General features: G+C 37.3%; 1 protein-coding gene across 1 annotated transcript in view; it reads right to left on the bottom strand.

Annotated features, from left to right (window-relative positions):
* The window catches only part of LOC124402813 (ephrin type-B receptor 1-B), a 320,170-nt gene that overhangs the window by 759 nt on the left and 298,666 nt on the right, over positions 1 to 20,745 (bottom strand). Inside the window, exons 13-15 of the mRNA XM_046876081.1 lie at positions 12,362 to 12,511; positions 10,005 to 10,198; positions 5,849 to 6,004 (exon numbers count right to left, since the gene is read on the bottom strand). Coding sequence (XP_046732037.1) covers positions 5,849 to 6,004; positions 10,005 to 10,198; positions 12,362 to 12,511 — 500 coding nt within the window. The remainder of the gene's footprint in view (positions 1 to 5,848; positions 6,005 to 10,004; positions 10,199 to 12,361; positions 12,512 to 20,745) is intronic.

Genomic DNA, 20,745 nt, shown 5'->3' with positions numbered 1-20,745 from the left:
TGTTTATTTGTGCAATCAGCCATTCACATGGCAGCAGTTTAGTGCATAATATTATGCAGAAACAGGTCAAGAGCTTTAATCAATGTTCACATCCAACATCAGAATGAAGAACCATATAAGCTTGTTGGTGCGAGATGATCAGGTTTGAATACTGCTACTCATCTAAGATTTTTATGATTAAAAAACAAACAAACAACAAAAAAAAAAAATGTCCACTGCAAAGTGGTTTGGTATTCAAAAATGCTTTGCTGATGAGAGGCGGTAGAGCAGAATTGGCCAGAATGGTTCAAGCTGTCAGAAAGTCCACAGTATTTTTAAATAGTGACTCTGTACAACTGTGCTAAGAAAAACATCTCATGATACATGAGTCAATCCTTGAGGTTAATGGGTTACAAACAGAGAAAATGGTCTGATGAACAACAACAAAACATTGTTTTGTTTTCTTTCCATCTCTCAAATATTTGAGGAATCCCTAAAGAGTTACATTAAAAATGCTCTCTGTGTATTTTATGCTTCATTCAGTAAAATAAACCTAATTCAATGCATGTTATTTAGACTTACAACAAGCTGCCACTTCAAATGCTCACCCAGGGCAAATTTGTTTAACATTTTAACAGCTTTTGCATATTCATATGGGTAATAAAAAGAGCAAAGCAAGCATGGCAGCAAAAAAAAGAGAAAGACAAGCACAAATAGATGCTGTAAAAACAAAACAAAAAAACACAAAATGAGAAGAAAAGTAGGTGCAAAAGTTTTGTGGGTTTACAAGCCCGTGATAACTTCATAATACTGACACCCACAATGTAAGCGTAAGCTAAGCCGAAGCACTGAGGGGCCAGGAGTGGCACTAAGGTCAAGGCTATAAAATCTGACAAGGTCAGCGGGGTGGACCAACCCGTAGCATTGCAGATGTCTTGGAGAGAAACTCCAGAGAACAAAGCCTTGGAGGCTGCCACACTCCGGGTCGAGTAAGCTCTGACCCCGAAAGAAAAGGGGTCTGCTGTTCCACAGGGAGGTATATGTCCAGTGCTCACACCAGGCACAGTTGGTTCAGCTTTTCCTGGTTTGGGGCCTGGAAAGGAAGAGGAAGAATGCCTGGAGCATAACAGGTCGTGGGACGACCAAGGGTACCTAGGGAATAACATAAACTGATCTAGGGTAAAGAAAGGCACTGGCCATGCCTGGAGTAAACACCAGTAAAGAGGGGGCCACAGAAAGGGCTTGAAGATTTCCTACTCTCTTTCGAGAGAGAGAATGGCCAGGAGGAAGGCATCCAAATGGTGTAGATTGCACCATGCCATAAACAGGCACCATATCACAGTGTACAACCTCCTAATGGAGGGAGCTCTGGATTGGCAAATGGTCTCTTCCACCTTGGTGGAGAGACTGGAGGCTAGGAGCTCCACAGCTTCCACAGCTCTGGGCAGGAGTGACATACTGTGCCGCCTGCCTGAGAGAGAAGATCCCTCCTGAGAGGAATCTCCCAGGGAGGGTGTTCTAAAAGGGCTACCAGGTCCACAAACCATGGCCTGACCAGCCACTTTGGAGCCACTGGAAGGAGACAGACTCCATCCCGGCAAGCTCACCCATAACTCCCGAAATGCAGTGCAACATCAGGAACGGCGTACAGACACAGCCTCAGCCCAAGGACTCTGTACCATTGGGTACAGCTCTAGAGTGGCTAGGGGTGTCCTAGAGAACAAGAGGGGACAGTGCGATGTCTCTCGAGTCACAATGCGATGTCTCTCGAGTCAGGCTGGAGTTGCCATTCCCCGGGCCCGGCCCTTGTCTCAAAAGGGCATCTGCTCCCTCGTTTAAGTGGACTGGGATATATGCTGCACACAAGGAGAGCAGCTTCCCCTGGGCACACAAGAGGATCTGATGTGCCAGCTTGTATAGAAGGCGAGATCGCAGGCCAATTATGACCGCTCCCCAGCCCATGAGGGACGCATAAGCATTACAAGACGACCAGGAACTTCCAGCACAGGGACTAAGACAGGAACCCAGGATCTCTCTACACATCTAAGGCACGTAGTACTGGATTGCCCTACAGAGAGAACCCTTGGACTCTAAGCCACCACTGGAGAGGTCTCATGTGCAAGAGGCTAAGTGGAATCACATTGGATGCTGCCGCCCTCAGACCCAGCAGTCTTAAAGCTGCTTTACAGTGAGTGACTGGCCTTCCCTCACTCTCTTGATGGCCATAAGTATGGATTTGACATAAGCGGGGAGCTGTGCCTTTATAACTGTCGAATCCCATACTACGCCTAATAGGTGGTTCTCAGTAATCGAGAAAGCTCACTCTTTTTGGCATTCAGTCTGAACCCAGCTCCGTCATGTGGGCAAGAATGACATCTTGATGCTGGACTGCCAGCTGCTCCGATTCAGTCAGTATCAGCCAATTGTTGATATAATCTAGAATGCAGTTGCCCCGAAGGTGCAGGGTGAGAGGGAAAGACGAAACGGAAGGACCCGGCATTGGTAAGCTTCGACCCTGAAAGCAAACCTCATAAACTTCCTATGTATCATGACCAGAGCCTTATTGTTATGGGAACCAGTTTCTTGAGACCTTCGGTGTGCCTGGAGCCAGAGCTAGGGCCTCCTGAACGGCGGTAAACCCTCCAAGTCTGCTGAGGTACCGGGCGGAAACAGGGAGGGCATTCACTAGAGTTGACCAGGCCCTGAAGCATTGAGTATGGCAGGTTTAACAGACCAGCTTGCTAAAAAGATAAATGCAAAAAAGTATGACACTGGGGCGGACAAGACCCGATTTTAATCTTAGTTTGTTAGTCGCTTACATACACACAGAGTGCTTCAAAAAGAAACAGACGCTAGCGCCGGTATCAATCCATGCCACACTTTTCATTGGACTGATTACACACGAGATTCAGAGCGTGGACAACGCAGAAGTGTTCCCAAAGCTCTGCAGATGCAGCTCGAGTTCCTGAAAGGGAACTTACTTTTACTTTTATTTTCCTATTTTCTTGTAATTTTCCCCCTGACGTGGTCTACTATGTCAAATCAAACTGTTATAAAAATACAATATCTGGCAAGTTTCCCTTCTAAACTACTAATGGCCACCAATAAATAATAGCACAAAATATTGATTTACATATTGTTTTCTTTCACTGCTTTGCATGTGACATAAATCACACTATTATTCCTTTTTCAAATCACCCACAAAACACTGACTATTTATGTCTCCAATTAGGGGTCTTAGTAAATGAGGGCTTGTAGAAAGACAGCAATGGATCCATAGAGAAACACACAGACAAAAAGAAGTAAAAGGAGAGATGCGGAGAAGAATAATGAGAGAAATTCTAAAGGTATAGAGAGGAAGATTCTCATAGAGGAAAAACACTTTTAAAGAACAATAATAAATAAAACACAAACAAAATAAATAAAATAAAATAAAACTCCCCCACACTCCTGACTATAGAAGCAGATGAAAGCTGTGTGTGTATGTGTGTGTATGTGTGCGTGTGCCTGCACTCCTGTGAGTCATTAAGCCTAGGTTCACTAATTCACTTCTAACAAAAGCAGTCTGCTCATCACAGCTTCTGATCTTCACAAGTGTGTCAAGAGACTGAAGAAAAATTGCCTCCCTAGAATTGTTTAGTGTCAGATGAAATACTTCATTCGCGTCAGGAATGTATGATTACAGCAAGTTCCTTGCTTATGCTTAGCTTCTTCAAGCTTTCACAGTTGAAAAAACTATCAGACATTGAATAGTTAAGGGTAATAGTAGGTTACAGTGAAATATCATTTAAAGTTTTTTCAAACTGGAAGGAAGAAGATATTTTCCTACAGTAGATCAGTAAGGCTTTGGACAGTAATAATTGCAAAATGGCTATCACAGGTCACATTCTGTCTCCTGATATCTACTATCTGTTTACCCCTTAAACAGTTACACCTTAGATTGAAATTGTTACTGAAACCACCCACCCCACATGCAGTCTATTTGGAAAAACGGCTCTAGGAAAGTGTTTTGGGTGCAATTATAGATAGATAGATAGAAAAATAGATAGATAGATAGATAGATAGATAGATAGATAGATAGATAGATAGATAGATAGATAGATAGATAGATAGATAGATAGATAGATCGATCACACATGCTCAAACTTTCTTTCTTTCAGCAGTTTCTCTTATGATTTAACCTCACGCAATGTCAAATTGCCAATGCCAACTCACATCTCTGCACTGTACTGCTTATATTACTGTCATTTCTTACACTTGCACTAGGCACGATTGCATGATAAACATAAGGAATAAACCAAATTATTTTCCTAAAACCATACTGACAGGACATGTTTTTATTGGAAACATTACAGTAGGGAAGTTAATGATTTTCCCAAAAAACAGTATTTCAATTTGAAATTTCCCAGTGATTACCAGTAATTACAGAAACGTCATATGTATTCCCTTTATAGTTACTTTTAAATGGTGTTACATTATACAGTCTTGTAATTTTACATGTGTTTTCATTTTACAAAAAATCCACTGAGCTTAGTTCCTGTTAGCAGTTAGATTATAGAAGTTATAACCAGTTGTTCCTTCACATTGATGTTCTTTCGGCTTCTCCCATTAGGGATCGCCACAGCGGACCATCCGCATGTTTGATTTGGCACGTTTTTACGCTGGATGCCCTTCCAAATGCATCCTGTCTATAAGCAGCAGGTGTCTACACCAATGTACTTCACACAGGCTTTAACGAAAGACACGTTACACACGGTGTAACAGGTGAAATATGTTGCGCTTCCTTTAGGAGCATAGCGGTATTTTGGGAATAGCCTGCCAGAAGCGAGCTATCCCTTCACCCTGACTCAACGCATTACAATGGCTTGTATCTAAACAGTAGCCGACCAAGAAAGTCATTGTTCACTGTCTTCCTCCTTCCTTTCACAACTATTTCTCTCGGGAGTTTATCTTTTGGCATCGCCGTGCGTTTAAAAATCACCCGATGGAAGTTTTTTCTCCTGATGCCGTGCAGCTCAGAACACAGGTGAGGTGTGTTTTTTCGTTTCCGTTCGGAAATTTCATTGGTCTAATGTTATGGGGTTCAGTTTTTTGCCTTGAAGTTTGTGAAACTGGGAAAAAACCCAGGAAAAATGAATAAATTAGCTACTTCTTTGTTTAAGCCACGGGGTTCAAAACATGGGAAAAAGCGGGGTAGCGGCTTATAGTCCGAAAAATACGGTATATTGAGTATCTGCTGTATAAATCACAGTAAAGGAGTTACTATTTAAACAACAACATTTTCAAACAGACCATACTGTTATTAAAAATGTAAGAAAAACTTAAACACAAATCAAAATTTAGAATTTAACAGTGCTATGTGTTCATTGTAATTGATATTCTATGTAGACATTGTGAAATTACATCATAACTATGAGCAAAGAATTATCACATGCCAAATACACACACGAATGTTATTTATAAGATTTTATGAACCGTGGTGATGCTTTTTTTATGTGTTTAACTAGTCGTGACTAGATGTGTCATTTATAATAAATATAATAAATGCATGTGGTTAATAAATAATACCTTCTGTTGGGTAAATAATAAAATCGCTAGAAAGCAAAAGAATAATGCTGCCAAAAAAAAAATAATAATAATAATAACACGACAATGTCTTCCCTGGTTTTTTTATTCTATTTAGATGTATTTTTGAACTGGCAGCTTCCTGAACACTTCCTAAGAATCATTTCTGACACATTCATTGTGAAGATATAAGTGTTTCAGCATATATATATGTCCAGCCACCTTGACTGAGCACTGGATTGCCCTATTTTTTATTTTTTTCCCCCCAGTAATATGTCATGATTATAACAATCTATAGACTCACTCTGAAGTAATCTGGGCAACGAGTTGCAGGGAAGTGAAGCCAGAGTTCAGAAAATTGTCTCTATACTGAGACATCTTAATAGCAGACAGCCAGTCTTCCACTGAGCTGAAGGTGTTGAAGTCAGGAAGAGACCTGTCCAACAGCGGCTGAGACGGACTGCAGAGACAGACAGGAAGGGAGTGGGTAAGATAGTTTTCAGTTCACAAAAAAGACAACGCTGCAAATTCTGAACTTGTTGAAAAAGGGAAATAAGACATTAATTATTTCATATTATTAGCAGAAGGTCATATGCTACTTTGGCTGACAGTATCAAAATGCAACACCATAAATAGATAGGGATTTTTTTTTGTGACAATGTATAATATATTATATATACTATATACTGTACTGTATATATGGTAAGCTATTAAATCTGCTAGTTAGTATGACTTTATGCTTCTTATTTATTAGGATATTATCTACCCATTTCACAATATTCCATAGTGTCATGTTTACACTGAAAAGAGTGCTTTTGCATTGTAGTTTTAACCATTAAGTCACAATTGCCTTGTATTACTTACAGTTCAAAGATGTAAATTTATCTAATATTAACTCGCAGTTGTTTTATATTTCACAGCTGCAAGACAAAGTAAACGTCAATAAAGCAATAAAATCACTCAACCCTGAAATAAAAGTAAGAATTGTAAAATCCCTCAATATTCACTTTGAATTTGAAATAGTCACTTAGAGATATAGAGGCACAATTGCATAATTTCTAATCCAAAGTTGAGTCGAATATGGAAAACATTCATGCATGTAAAAAAATGAGCTTCTGTAATTATGTCAGTAATGTCAGTCAGCAATGGTCATAAATTACATACTGGACATACTATTTATACAAACCCTGTGCAACAGTATGTAATATGCAGTATTTGAACAACATTAGCATTTACATATTAGTGTGCAATGTGTCAATATTTGAGGCATCCTGCACACCTTAATCTTTGGAATATGTAAAGATCTTGTTAATATATAATCTTGTTATGTTAATATAAAGTAAATGATATTTGTGACTAAATGTAAAAAAATTACATTTGTTTGTTTATTACATAATAATTGTAAACAGTTGTCAGATCTCATCCCAGTCGATACTCCAGGTCCCACTAACTGCCACTGCTAATCAATATGGCTGCCATAGACTGAAATTACCATCACACAACCACTCTTACCTGCTCTTAGTCTTCCTGCTTCTGATTGGGCACAGATGTGCACAAATAGACACACACTCACACTTAAAAACAAAGCGATGCAAATTATTACCTGGTTTTTTTACATTTACGGACTTTGTTGGACTTTTTTTTTTTTTTGTTCCTGTTTTTGATCTCATTTGTCCTAGTCAAAGCTCGTTAATCAACTGAATGCTGTTATTTTAATAATGTTTTTTAAATATTGTTTTGGATTCATCTTCCATCTCATTAAAGGTGTCATAATACATTTGCATTTGTAGTTCATGGAAAGGGTATCAGTTTTGGATCATTTTTCTTGCTATAAAATGTTTGCTATTTTCTGTGTGAGGGCATTGACAGTATATTGTGCTCTAAAAATCAATGCTAACATTTTAGTTTAAGTTTCTCCTGCTAAAATTGATTTATTTATTTTTACTTTAACCACCAAATATTGAATTATTTAGATTTTAAAAACTGTGCAAAATACTCCACAAATGGTCACATGACTATAGTATAACAAATGATAATTTGTTTATTATTATAATATACAAACTATTACTACTATGAGTACATATTATAGTGTACATTGTTTAATACAGAGTGTAGAGATAGACTACTGAAATACCTGTGCTATATGTTGTGCTATTGTGTTTGTTACCATAAAATGTCTAATCTGTGTATTATTCTTTCATTGTCACTCTATTTTTGGTGAGATGTTCTGATGTAGGACCTCAAACTGTTTGCTCTAACTACACTTTATGGACAAAAGTATATCTACAATAATACATGGTGTTATAGATTCTGATTGTCCTGCAATAGAGCTCTGACTTTTACCCTATGGAACACCTTTGGGATGAATTGGAATGCTGACTGCAGCCAAGAAATCCTAACCCTACATCAGTACCTGACTAAACACCCTTTACTTCTGTACTATTGTCTTTGTCTCAATCATGTTACATTTAACATTTTAATCCGTACATGTTTTTATTAATGAATTGCTTTTCCAGTCCTGTTCTTTTTTTAAAAGATACTAATAAAGTTAACTTGAATTCTGCTATTCATAGAAGAATTTTCTTACTGCTGTTAATGTAAATCACAACACATAATTATGAACTGCATTCAATTTACTATTCATTTTCAACATTTTCTGCCTGTTTGACTGCTTCCCTAAATTAATGGGTTTAATCTAATTCTCAATCATTCAAAAGTATCAAAATATACAGTAAATAATAATTAAAAAAAAGCCTAGAATTAATTTCAACTTGTCAAATGACAATATATAAAAATGTACCCTGTAAGTGGAAAGTTGATGTGGGGTAGAGGAAATAAGCCACTCAAACATGATTGTACACATTTACATAATACAATTAATATCTGAATAATATTATGTATACAATATAAATCTGTGTCCAATAAAGTCTCGGGAACCTTATTGTAGATTTAAAGGTGTCCCACAACTGTAAACAAGTTTGAAAAGCTCTGAAGTGTAAAGGAATCTGCAGTAAGTACAAAACTTGTCAGATCATTCCACCTTCAGAGGGTAAACCATTTAAGTGAAATACAGTGTGTCAGAAATGCAGGTGGATAAAGGTGATCTTTAAAAACAAACAACATATCACTTTAAATGCATTCTACACAACACAGCACATGTACTAGTGTAGTGTAGTGTAGCTTTTCCCCACATATTTGGGTTAATAAACCACCGTTTCTTGTCAGCACATTTCAGCTTTCAGCAGCTATGAAATATAAATTTTTTGATTTTCTGATGCAAACTATGAAATACAGTATGCTGGAATAAAGTTGGATTTGGACACACTGTTTTCCATTCCACTGACTAACAACTTGGACATGTGTCCTGTGTATCTACTTTTTCCCCCCAACTTCTTCACTTCTTTACGCAAAAACAAAATTAAAGCCATTTATAAACATGGAGCAGACATTTTCTGGGAGAAGCAATGAAATAAAACAAACAAAAGAAAAACTATTGCATTTTAACTGAGATTTAGTCATTTTATTAAAAGGAGATAATTAGGTTTTCAGGACAAAAAGATAAATAAATAAATACAAATGCATTTTTCTTGAAACGAGCGTGTACCGCACTGTTTCTGTGCATGGTCGTGCTTCTATTTCACCACAGCGATGCCGAGCTCTCGATTGTGACTCTTGAATAATTTTCTAGAAGCGCAGTTCTGACAGTCGTACCGGATGCGAAAGCAAATCAAGTTTATATGCATGAGCTTGTTCCAATATATTACCGTTTCCATAGTAACCACTCAACCACAGGGACTTCTATAGCAGACTCTTCGCATAAACCAAAACCTAATGGAAAATGTTTTTCCTATATATGACAGTCTTTAAGATATCATATATATTTTATTAGTATTTATTATATTAGTTTATATATGGAAGGAGTCTCCGATGCCAGTGCAGGGCTAATTTAACCAGGGGGACGTGGTAGCTCAGTGGTTTAGGCTCTGAGTTATTCATTGGTTGGTTGGGGGTTCAAGCCCCAGCAACACCAAGCTGCCACCCTTAGGCCCATGAGCAAGGCCCTATACCCCTTGTGTTCCAGGGATGTTGTATCATGGCTGACCCTGTGCTCTAAGCCCAGCTTTCTAACATCACTTGGATATGTAAAGAAAGGTGGTGAGGGAACTACTGTTTATAGCTGCTATAATGCACACTAAGGGAAAACAGGTACTAACGTCTCATGAAAACCTAGTAATTAATGTATAATAAATGAAAAATGCTGACATAATGTCATGTTACAGGAATCGTACACATAAGGATATGCTACAACAGAGAAATCTTTAAAAAAAAGCACACACAAGGTTAATGTTCCTTATATAAATATAAACTTGGGTGTATGTATGAATATATGGAATTTGACACACCCTATGCAGGTAGATGAGATTGACAAGTGTGTGCATGCACATGCAAAATCTACTCACATAGACGGCATGCTAGCAACAGCCTTTAGACTCGTTGGGTTGCGTATGAGTTTGTCCAGCGTGCTAACGATATCAGTAAAACGTGGCCGAGCATTTCGGTCTTTCTGCCAGCAGTCCAACATGAGCTGGTGCAGAGCGGTTGGGCAATCCATCGGCGCTGGAAGCCTATAGTCCTGTTCTATAGCGTTAATCACCTACACACACACACACACAAACACACACATACATTACATTAAATATAGCTGTAGAATAAAAGAACAGCATAGGTACAGTTCAATAAAGTGACCATTATACAAAGCACACAAATGTACACACACATCACATTAAATATAGCTGTAGAATACAACATAGGTACACTTTGATTGACCATTACACAAAAAACACCCCCCTTACACACACACACACACACACACAATGGGTGTTCATTCTGGTTGAAATATTTAGTATCTGTACAATACAAGTACAACATTGGTACAGTTCAATAAAGTGACCATTATACAAAACACACTCACACACTCACACACACACACACACACACACACACACACACACACACACACACACACACACACACACACACACACACACACACACACACACACACACACACACACACACACACACACACACACACACACACACACCACACACACACACACACACACACACACACACACACACACACACACACACACTCTCTCTCCCTGGGTGTTCATTCTGGTTGAGAGATTTAGTTCTGATTTAGTTTCTCACAGTGAGGGCTGAATGTGATGAGCACAAACTCAGCTGTCAACTGTGATGCCTCAGCAGTGCAGCAGTGTGTGTACAGTCCTTACACACTAGCAAGCATATTTTATGGGTGGTATGTAGCTATTGTTTGACAAGATATATAGTTGTGTGTGGGTGGGTGAGTGTGTGTGTGTGTGTATGTGCACTTACACAAAAAACAAACATGAAGTATGTGTGTTTGTCAGGTCCATTTTTCATTTAAATGTAAGCTTGTATGTGTATACGTACATTTATTTATTTATTATTATGTATGTGTATGTGTGTGTGTGTGTGTGTGTGTGTGTAGCCTGGCAATAAGATTGTAACATCTGTGTGTTTGGCTCACTGCTCTGGATCTCTCCCACTGTGTACAGCTGCAGGAGAGTGGGGAAAATTAACACACACACACACACACACACACACACACACACACACACACACACACACACACACACACCAAAACAGCAGGAACACATCCAAAACACAAATGCTATCTCTCTAACACACGTGAACAACCCTAAGAGACTGATCCTTGCATCTGCCACACACACCAGACCATATAATCTTACCCTGAACACCCCCACACACACACACACAGTTATCTCATAGAACACATCCCATCCCATCATTGTGAGCACGTAAATAGACACACAATGCAATCAATACACTTGCTCTGCCCATAGTCCCTGAGATGCAGGGATGCTGTGTTGCATTACATGAGCATGGGGTTAAACAGCTGCTACATTGCTCATGTTGTGTGTTATAAGCTGACAATGAGACAGAGAAAAAGAGAAAAAAAGAGAAAGAGAGAGAGAGAGAGAGAGAGAGAGAGAGAGAGAGAGAGATGTAAACTAAACAGTTGTTGCTCAAAGTGATTACAAGCACCAAATGAAAGGTTTTTTTTAGTGCCATTCTAGATGTAACTAAAAAAAACAAATATGCATTACATACAACACACACACACACACACACACACACACACACACACACACACACACACACACACACACCTTCAGCTGTTTTTAATGCTTTTCATTTTCGGGTTTCTTTAAAAAATTATATATTTTTTTTTCAGTCTCCCCAGATGCAATGAACAACACTGGTTATAAAAATCAGCCAGCATTGTCAGTCAGTCAGTCAGTGTGTGTGTGCGTGCGTGCGTGCGTGCGTGCGTGCGTGCGTGTGTGTGTGTGTGTGCGTGTGTGTGTGAACTATGCCACTGCACTTGCAGTTCCTCAACCTCAGCTGCATCACTCCGGCTCATAATTGCATAGTTTGTTCTTATGAACACTATATATTTGTATACAAGACCAATACTTTTTCAATTTAACTTTTTGATATAAAATTTACAAGCTCAAATGTATAATACGTCTTGTGCTATTAAGACAATGGGCAAACACTGCAAAAGAAAGGCTGAATTTTATATCACAAAGCATTTATACCAAAAAAGAAAATATGAATAATAAAAGCTTTAAGCAGAAACAAATAAAAAAACAACAACATTGGTTAGCTATGCATAATGCACGCTGTGGGCCACTCTTATATTCGTTGATGCAATTCTGCTTATGTCAATGCTTTACCCTACTTACATCTTGATTGGACATGTCCCAGTACGGCCGCTCGCCAAACGACATCACTTCCCACATGACGATGCCGTAGCTCCACACGTCGCTTGCTGAGGTGAACTTCCTGTACGCGATGGCTTCCGGAGACGTCCACCGCACCGGGATCTTCCCTCCCTGAGAAGAAAACATCAACAAGAGAATGAATGTATGAAAGTCAGTGAGAAGACATCATGCATTCAGATAAATTTAAATCATTGCTCTATGTTTTATTGTTTTCAAGAAATAATTGTAGGACTTGTGAAGTTTGCTATTCTTATTTATTATTTATTATAGCATTATTTGTTTAAAGCTGCTTTGAAACAATGGCCATTGTTAAAAGTGTTACAAAAATACAAATGAATTGAATTGATTTGAATTGAATTGAAGTGAATTGAATACTTGTGTGTATGTTACATTCGAATGATATTATGAATGACGCAGTGAGTGATGTTTGTGTTTATTAATTAGAGTTTTCATAGACTAACATGCTCTGGGAAATGCCAGCTGTTTTAACCCAAAAGTATGAGCATGATTTTTCCTTATCACATCTCTATGGATTTCTTTATGTTTTAACGAATATATGGGGCTTCCTGAACTACTTACATACAATCATATAAATATACATACACTCAAACATGTCTTATATACAGTATATATATATATATATATATATATATATATATATATATATATATATATATATATATATATATATACCCTGTACAATATATGCTGTAACTTTAAACACTATATTGTGGGTAATATTCCACCTGTCAAAGAACCTTTAACATTTCATTTAAAGCTTTTTTTTTCCCCACACATGTTCACAACTATTCCAAATATTTCAATTTATGTCATAGCATACACAAATACACACAAAGTGTGTTGATTTTGGCTTTGAGTTGAATAAAGCCAATTGGCTCAACACATGGACTGGCAACTGGTCAAAGAGGAATGAAGAACTACATTTAAGACAGACAGACATGCAGGCAGATAGACAGACAGATTGACAGTCACACACACACACACACACACACACACACACACACACACACACACACGCACACACACACGCAAACTCTAGCCAAAACCCCTGCTAGAGGGGAACAGCTGGACATGCACAGGTGCACAGGAAATGAGGGAAAGATGTTAGACACAGGGTGTTTGTTGGTTGTGTCATTGAGACACTGACTCTGCCCTTTTCCAGAAGTTTGACCTTGAACCTTTTAGTCTGTTCTTTGCAATCTATGTTCCCTGAAGCTCTGCCTTGTTTATTTAGAGTAAGATGGTTTCACTTTTTGCACCTATGTGTATATATTGTAAAAGTATGAGTGATGCAATCAATATTAAAGTCTATAAAATCTCTTCTTAACCACCACTTTCCCACTCATATCTGCCTTTGTTTAGATGATGAGCAAAAAAAATGATGAAATAGAGTAGAAACAGATCACTCGGTCCCTGTTGGATGTTTGCATCACTGAACTCTAGGCGATAATTTGTCATTTATCAAAATGAATGTAATTTGTGTAGTGTTATAGCAGCTAAAAATCTGGGAAAAGATGTAGATCACATACGAGCAAATTTAAGCCAACAAGAGTCACCAGCACATCAGATAGCAGGATTACAAATTATTACTTTCTGACAATTGTATATCATTGAGGGAAAAAAAATATATATATATATTTGAAAAAATGAGTGCTAAAAATATATTTTTAGTACGAGAATACTGTGAATGAGAAGTAAACTCTGTTTTATGATAACAGCAGCAACAGCAGCATCTTAGATACAAATCCACAGTATCCAGCTGACATCCATCCATCCGTTCATCTATCCGGCCAGCCAGCTATCTGTCCATCATTTTCAAATTTTCCTGTCTCTATCTCTTGATTCCAGCTTTGCCTCTTCAATACTGTGAAATATCCCCTGCTGCATTCATTGCTTCTTCCCAGCACAACTCGGCATAAAAAAGGGGAAAAGGCAGATGAGGATAAGAGGCTGGATGAAATTAATTATATTTTATTCAGAGCTGTCAGATTAAAGAGAAGATGCTGAAATTATAAATCACACACATTTATTTCCTCTCATTTCTTAAGCTGTTTTATTTTAGGAAATGAAAAAAGATTAAAAAAGAAACCAACATGTGTTAATATTTTTTTTATATATCTTCATATCATTAATATAAATACACTCTATGAACAAAATTATTGGGACAGCTGAATTTTCATTTGTCATTTGTGGAGCAACTCAAGAACTTTGAGGATGGACAGTAATGAACATTAACAGTCCACTACAGTGACTCAGGGGCAGAGTTTCGCATTTACGCGCTTATCACTGAACAGTCACACATCAACAATGATGGATTTGTAATGAATGGACATTCGGTGCCACCCAGATGAGGATCTGTTCCATTTTAGGTCTGGTTCCTCTCAGGGTTTCTTCCTCATGTCATCTCAGGGATATTTTTCTTGTCACAGTCACCACTGGCTCACTCATTATGGATAAACGTTCGTTTACAAGAAACAAACTGATAGGAACACATGACCTATTTCATTCCATCATAATAAACAAATCAAATGTGTGCAATACAATATACAGTATGAGCATTTATGAAGGAAGGCATGCATAATGGAAAACTCTATCATTCCACCATTCTATCTTTCTAGCAATTTATGTATTTATTTTTATCCTTTAAAGATTAATCATATAAGGTAAAGGTAAAAGAAAATGGCCACAGGAATATACAGATTTCCTTGACATAAAAAAAAGTGGTTCTAGAAAAAGGTCCAGTCTTCATTTTCATGACGGACTGTTCAGAAGAAGATATGCTGAATTACTCGCTGACATTATTATGATTATGATTATACATGCAACACACGGACACGGTGTCACATACATACGATTGGGAGATGAAAGAAGTGACAGTATGCTGGGTTAATCAGACTGCAGCTTAGAAAATGGACATGAAAGCGACACTTTCATTTTCAGCAGTTCCATGAGAAAAGGGGCTACAAATGAGAGAGAGAGGAAAAAATACAAGTCTTCTATAGGGGGGTTGATATAAAGACTAAAGTAGGGCACTGGCAACTAAAGGAATGAGAGAGAGAGAGAGAGAGAGAGAGAGAGAGAGAGAGAGAGAGAGAGAGAGAGAGAGAGATGGATGGATAGATAGATAGATAGATAGATAGATAGATAGATAGATAGATAGATAGATAGATAGATAGATAGATAGATAGATAGATAGATAGATAGATAGATAGATGGTGGACAGTTGAATGGATGGATGCATGCATAGACTTTTTGCAGGTTCAGTGAGAGCTGTAAACTGTCTTGAGCTGACAAGCAGGTGGTAGGTGCACTCCTTCATCTGTGATCTGAGTCGTCACACACCTCACAGTGTGTTCTTTTGGAAAGGAGCGATGAGTGAGGGGTGAGTACAGAAGATCATGTGTATCTTAGCACCTGTCCTTAGTAACTCACATTTCCTAACCCCCATATATATTTAAAAGACTTGATTAAAATATTCCAAGAACAAGCAATCAACAAACTATTTAAAAAAACACTAATACTGAAAACAGGTTGAAGCAACAAAAGCGGAAGTGCTTGTGACTCAACGTGGACAGATATTATCTTATATCTCAAAAACAGAAAATATTCCGACATTCATTAGAATAAATATCTATATTTTACAATCTTTATAAAGAGCAATGTAGGTCATCTACTAAACAAAGTTGCTGTATACTAAGAATACTCAGAAATGCATTTGATTACTATCTCATTCCGAATAAAAAAAATGCAGCTACAATAAGCCATGAACAGTTTAATGATATTCCAATATATATTCAAGCCTAAGGCATTATGGTGGCAGGAAAGGACTTTATAAAGCTTCGAGATTTATGTCTGAATTGGGTGCTTGAAATACCAGCAAAGTGTGTTAAAATGCATAGCATTATTGAATGTATTCATGAAGTTTTTTCTGAAACATGAAGCCAGGAAGCTCCTCCTTCTTTTTAAATAGCTAAGTGTGTTTAGCTTAGCTTTGTGTTTACTTCCCATGCTAAGTCATTCTTGACAGCTAGTGCCATGAACATTAACCAAAGCATTAACAATGTGCTGGATTTCAGCTGATAATGGAGGATTTTAAACATCTAAAGACACACATTCAAACACCCAAAGATACATCAACATCTCACACATGCACATCAAATTCATATGTGCTTTTTGAACATCCCATTTCTTAATTAGTCCCCATTTGTTGTTCCCCACTCTTTTTGGAATATGTTTAAAGTCTTGAGAGTGTGCTCGTAGACATTTTAGTTCATTCAGCCTCAAGGGTATTAGTAAAGTCAGGTAATGATGTAGGATGAGGAGGCCTGGTTACACTTTTAATTCATCCCAAAGGTATTCAATAATATTAAGGGAAAAACTCAATATCAGGCCACTCAAGATCTTCCACTCTATACCAAGTAAATCATATGTTTTTGGAGTTTGCTTTGTGCACAAGGGCATTGTCATGCTAGAACAGGCTTGGGTCTCCTAGTTCAAGAAGAGGAAAAGATATAATGTGCCTCAGCTTTGCGGTAACAGTTTTGGAAACATATGGTTGGAAAGGTTAGGTGTCCCAAATAGTACTGTATAATCTAAAGTGAAACATAAGTGCAGAATGATGTCATCAAGCCTGTTGGTCCATATTTTTGATAGACTGTACATTTTAAATACCATACATTCACAAAATGCATTTTATATAAAGCATAAGTGTAACATACTAATGCCAAAAACCACAAAACTTTTCATTTTCATATCAGGGGAGGCTTCAAGAGGTGGTTGGTGGTTTTTAAGACAGATGTCAGCAGACAAGCTTGTGTTTGCTTAGCCAGTGAACTTTACTGTACCAAGGGAGCTGAAAGGAGCTGTTTTTGCTCCATGACTTCTGAATTAAATCAATATTGGACATCGGTCTGGGTTTCTGTTTAATTCTCAGTCTCACCGCATCAGCATCAAAAACCTTTTTCCAAAATCAGAGCAACTGCAGTAGTGGTGTCTGACATGTTACAATAAAAAATAAAGGCTAAGCTCTAAAGCCAAGTTAAATAGAGATGGTTCAGTAAAGAAGAAATTGACAACTGGATAGGCAAAGCTACAAATAAATGATACATTTCTAAAATTAATGCAAACAATCATTAATAAGCAATTATTTATTTTATTAATAATAATAATAATAATAATAATAATAATAATAATAATAATAATAATTCTGGTCATGGTATACTGCAATGGATTACAATTCTTACTTTATATAACAATACCACTGCAGATTACAATACTACTGCAGCTCTGAGGCGATATGTTTTTACATGAAATTATGGCAGTCATGCTCATTGTTCACCATTTTAATGATTGGTTAACAAAGAATAAAAAGAGCCTGACACTGCAGTGAGATATGTGATATTACGGTTTGCTAAAATGTGGAATTTCTACAAAAATAGAATAAGTAATAAAAACAAAATAAGTTACACCAGTGCCAATTGCATGTGCTTGAATCATGGATGACACTACATGCGTACTAATAACACAATAATGAATTCAGCATGAATTAATAGCAATTAAAAAGAAAATGAACATTGTGTTACTTGTCATATTATATATGGCAAGACATAATTTCCCATTAAAAACTAATCATCTACAGAAAATTGCAGCGATTTTAAGTCTGGCCTGAGAATTACTCTTTAAATAAAATAATAATAAAAATTGTATGGTTAAGTGTGTAACGTGTAGAGTGTGGTGTATTAGAAGTAGCTGCACACACATACATACAAGCACACACCAGAAATATATAATAATATATCTGCATTTGACATAATGAACAATGGCATATCGTACTGGAAGCCCGCACAACAATTATACATGTATGACAAATCCCTATTAAAATGGCAGTAGATAAATATGAAACGAGCGTGTTAAGGCTGGCACAAATTTTAACCACTGGCTATTATGCCACTTTACAAATGGGCACAAATCTAATTTAGTCATATCTCTCCACTCAGCTTTAATTCCAAATCGCAATCCAATTTGTGTTGCAATAAGAGTAGCGGGAATATTTATGCTATAACTAGATCAGGTAAGGTGTCTGCATTTTAGCTTAACCTTCAGTCCCTTCCTTTCTTTCTTTCTTTCTTTCTTTCTTTCTTTCTTTCTTTCTTTCTTTCTTTCTTTCTTTCTTTCTTTCCTTTGCTCTTTCTTTTGCTCATTCTTTCTTTCTTTCTTTCTTTTGCTCTCTCTCTCTTCCTGTCTCATGCACACACAAGCCCTGAGGCTGATGGCTCAAATTAAACCTAACTTCCCTAATCCTTTATTGTCCCTTTCTCTCCAATTTTCTATTCTGGATTTTAATATTAGATTATGACCTTGTCAGTCATAACCAGGTTAAAGAGCCATATTTCTCTTCTATTCTTGGACAGAACCCCCCTACACCCACCCACCCCCACTCCATTAAAATAAATGTGATTATAAGCTGCAATCCACTCCTATAAAGGCCTGACTACAAAGCTTTTTTTAGACAGCATGTGGGTGTTTGTATGCGACTGTGTGACTATGTATCTCATTACTATAATTAGCACCAGTGCTATTTCTTTTTTTCTTTTTTGCCACGCTCACACCTCTGTGGGTCAAATGTGAAAATGTGGAAGTGGATTCTCACAGTTGTTTTCTGGTTGTGTGATATAAGGAGGCTTTTAATATTAGTGCTTGGCACAATATACAAGAGTATCCCAAAAAATCTCGGCTGCATTCTGTAACAGTCTCTGTGCCACGATATACAACGAAAATACTTTAATAATGAATGGAAATTATGAAGTTTTGCTTACATCATGACACTCTATGACCTCTTTTGGAAACATTCATGACTTGGGGAAAAGAACATAACATGGAATGCCTATTTATTGTAGTAAGTAATTCTTTTTTTCAGCCTTTTGCATGCATAGTAACATTGTAGCTCACGGTATGACAATCCATGTATTCAAACTGTTAATGCAATATTAAATGATAATGAGCTTTTTTTTATTAATTCAATTATACATTTAATTATGGTCACTGCTACAATATATGGACAAAAGGTTATAACATCCATATATGTTAAGGTTCAAGCATGTTTTTCCACATTTTGTTCCTATTCGCTGTTATAATATCCTCCACTTTTCTGGCACTATAGTCCACCAGATTTTCAAATATGCTTGTGTAGATTTGTACTTATTGTCTATCTGATGTAAGTTGAGGAGTCCAAAGGTGTTTAATAGGGTTGAGGTCCACTCCACCTCATGTAACTCATATCTTCATGAAGCTTGCTTTGTGCACAGGGGCATTGTCATGCTAGAACAGTTCTGGGTCTTTTAGTTCAAGTGAAGGGGAAATCTAATGCTACCACATCCAAAGTCATTCAATACAATTCCGTTTGTCCTAGAACCACATATGGCTGGAAAAAGCCATGTCCTAATACTTTTGTCCTTATAGTGTATATTTGTACTTGTGTGAGTTTTTGCAATTCTATTTCATTGTCCTATTGGGACGTTTGGAATGAGTGTGTAAGTAGCTGTGGTCACACTGAGAATTTAATAAAACACTTCTCCTACTCCAAAAATGCGGTGCCACTTTGCCCTGTTCTTTGGCTCAAAGGTTTTAAATTGGCTGCTGGCGAGGAAGCCATATAAACACCGTATGACCTTAACTCATGACCAAAGGATTATTATTATTTTTTTCATAATGTTTTTGTGAGATTTTTGCCCCAGGCATCAACATTTTGGCCAAAAATTGTCCTGTGTGAATCTGAAGCTCATCCAAGAACACTGATGCCACCAACAAACATTTCATCACAGTGACTATGACAGGATTTCAGAAAAAAACTATTTCAGTATTATTTGTAACTTATTTTCATGTAGGCGCTTCTTAATGCTTCAGTCAAACCTACTAAACTGTCTCTAATCTCAGAGTTGAGAGTTGCTCTCATTTGAGAGTTGACAAAATATGAGCAGGTAATTGAGTAGAAGAAGAAATATGAATTCATGTTCATGACTGAAAACAAACAAAGGCGCTGAAGAGCCAGTGTACTATTAATTAATGCATTTGAGGTGCACAGATTTCTAAAACGTTTAGCAAAAAAAAAAAACACACCTGTGTGTAAATAGTTTAACTTTAACATACCAAATCGTCCAACCACAGCATTCATCATTAAGAGAGAGAAAGAGAAAGAAATAGGAGATGTGGATTGGTGTGTGTGTGTGTGTGTGTGTGTGTGTGTGTGTGTGTGTGTGTGTGTGTGAGAGAGAGAGAGAATTGGAGAAAATCTTTTCTTTGGTTTTTTTCTTTCAATTTCCTTCCTT

The sequence above is a fragment of the Silurus meridionalis genome, chromosome 20, assembly GCF_014805685.1.
Source record: "Silurus meridionalis isolate SWU-2019-XX chromosome 20, ASM1480568v1, whole genome shotgun sequence".
In the NCBI taxonomy this organism is placed as follows: Eukaryota; Metazoa; Chordata; class Actinopteri; order Siluriformes; family Siluridae; genus Silurus; species Silurus meridionalis.
Note: the sequence above shows the minus strand (reverse complement) of the source record. Positions and strands in the feature narration are given on the sequence as shown.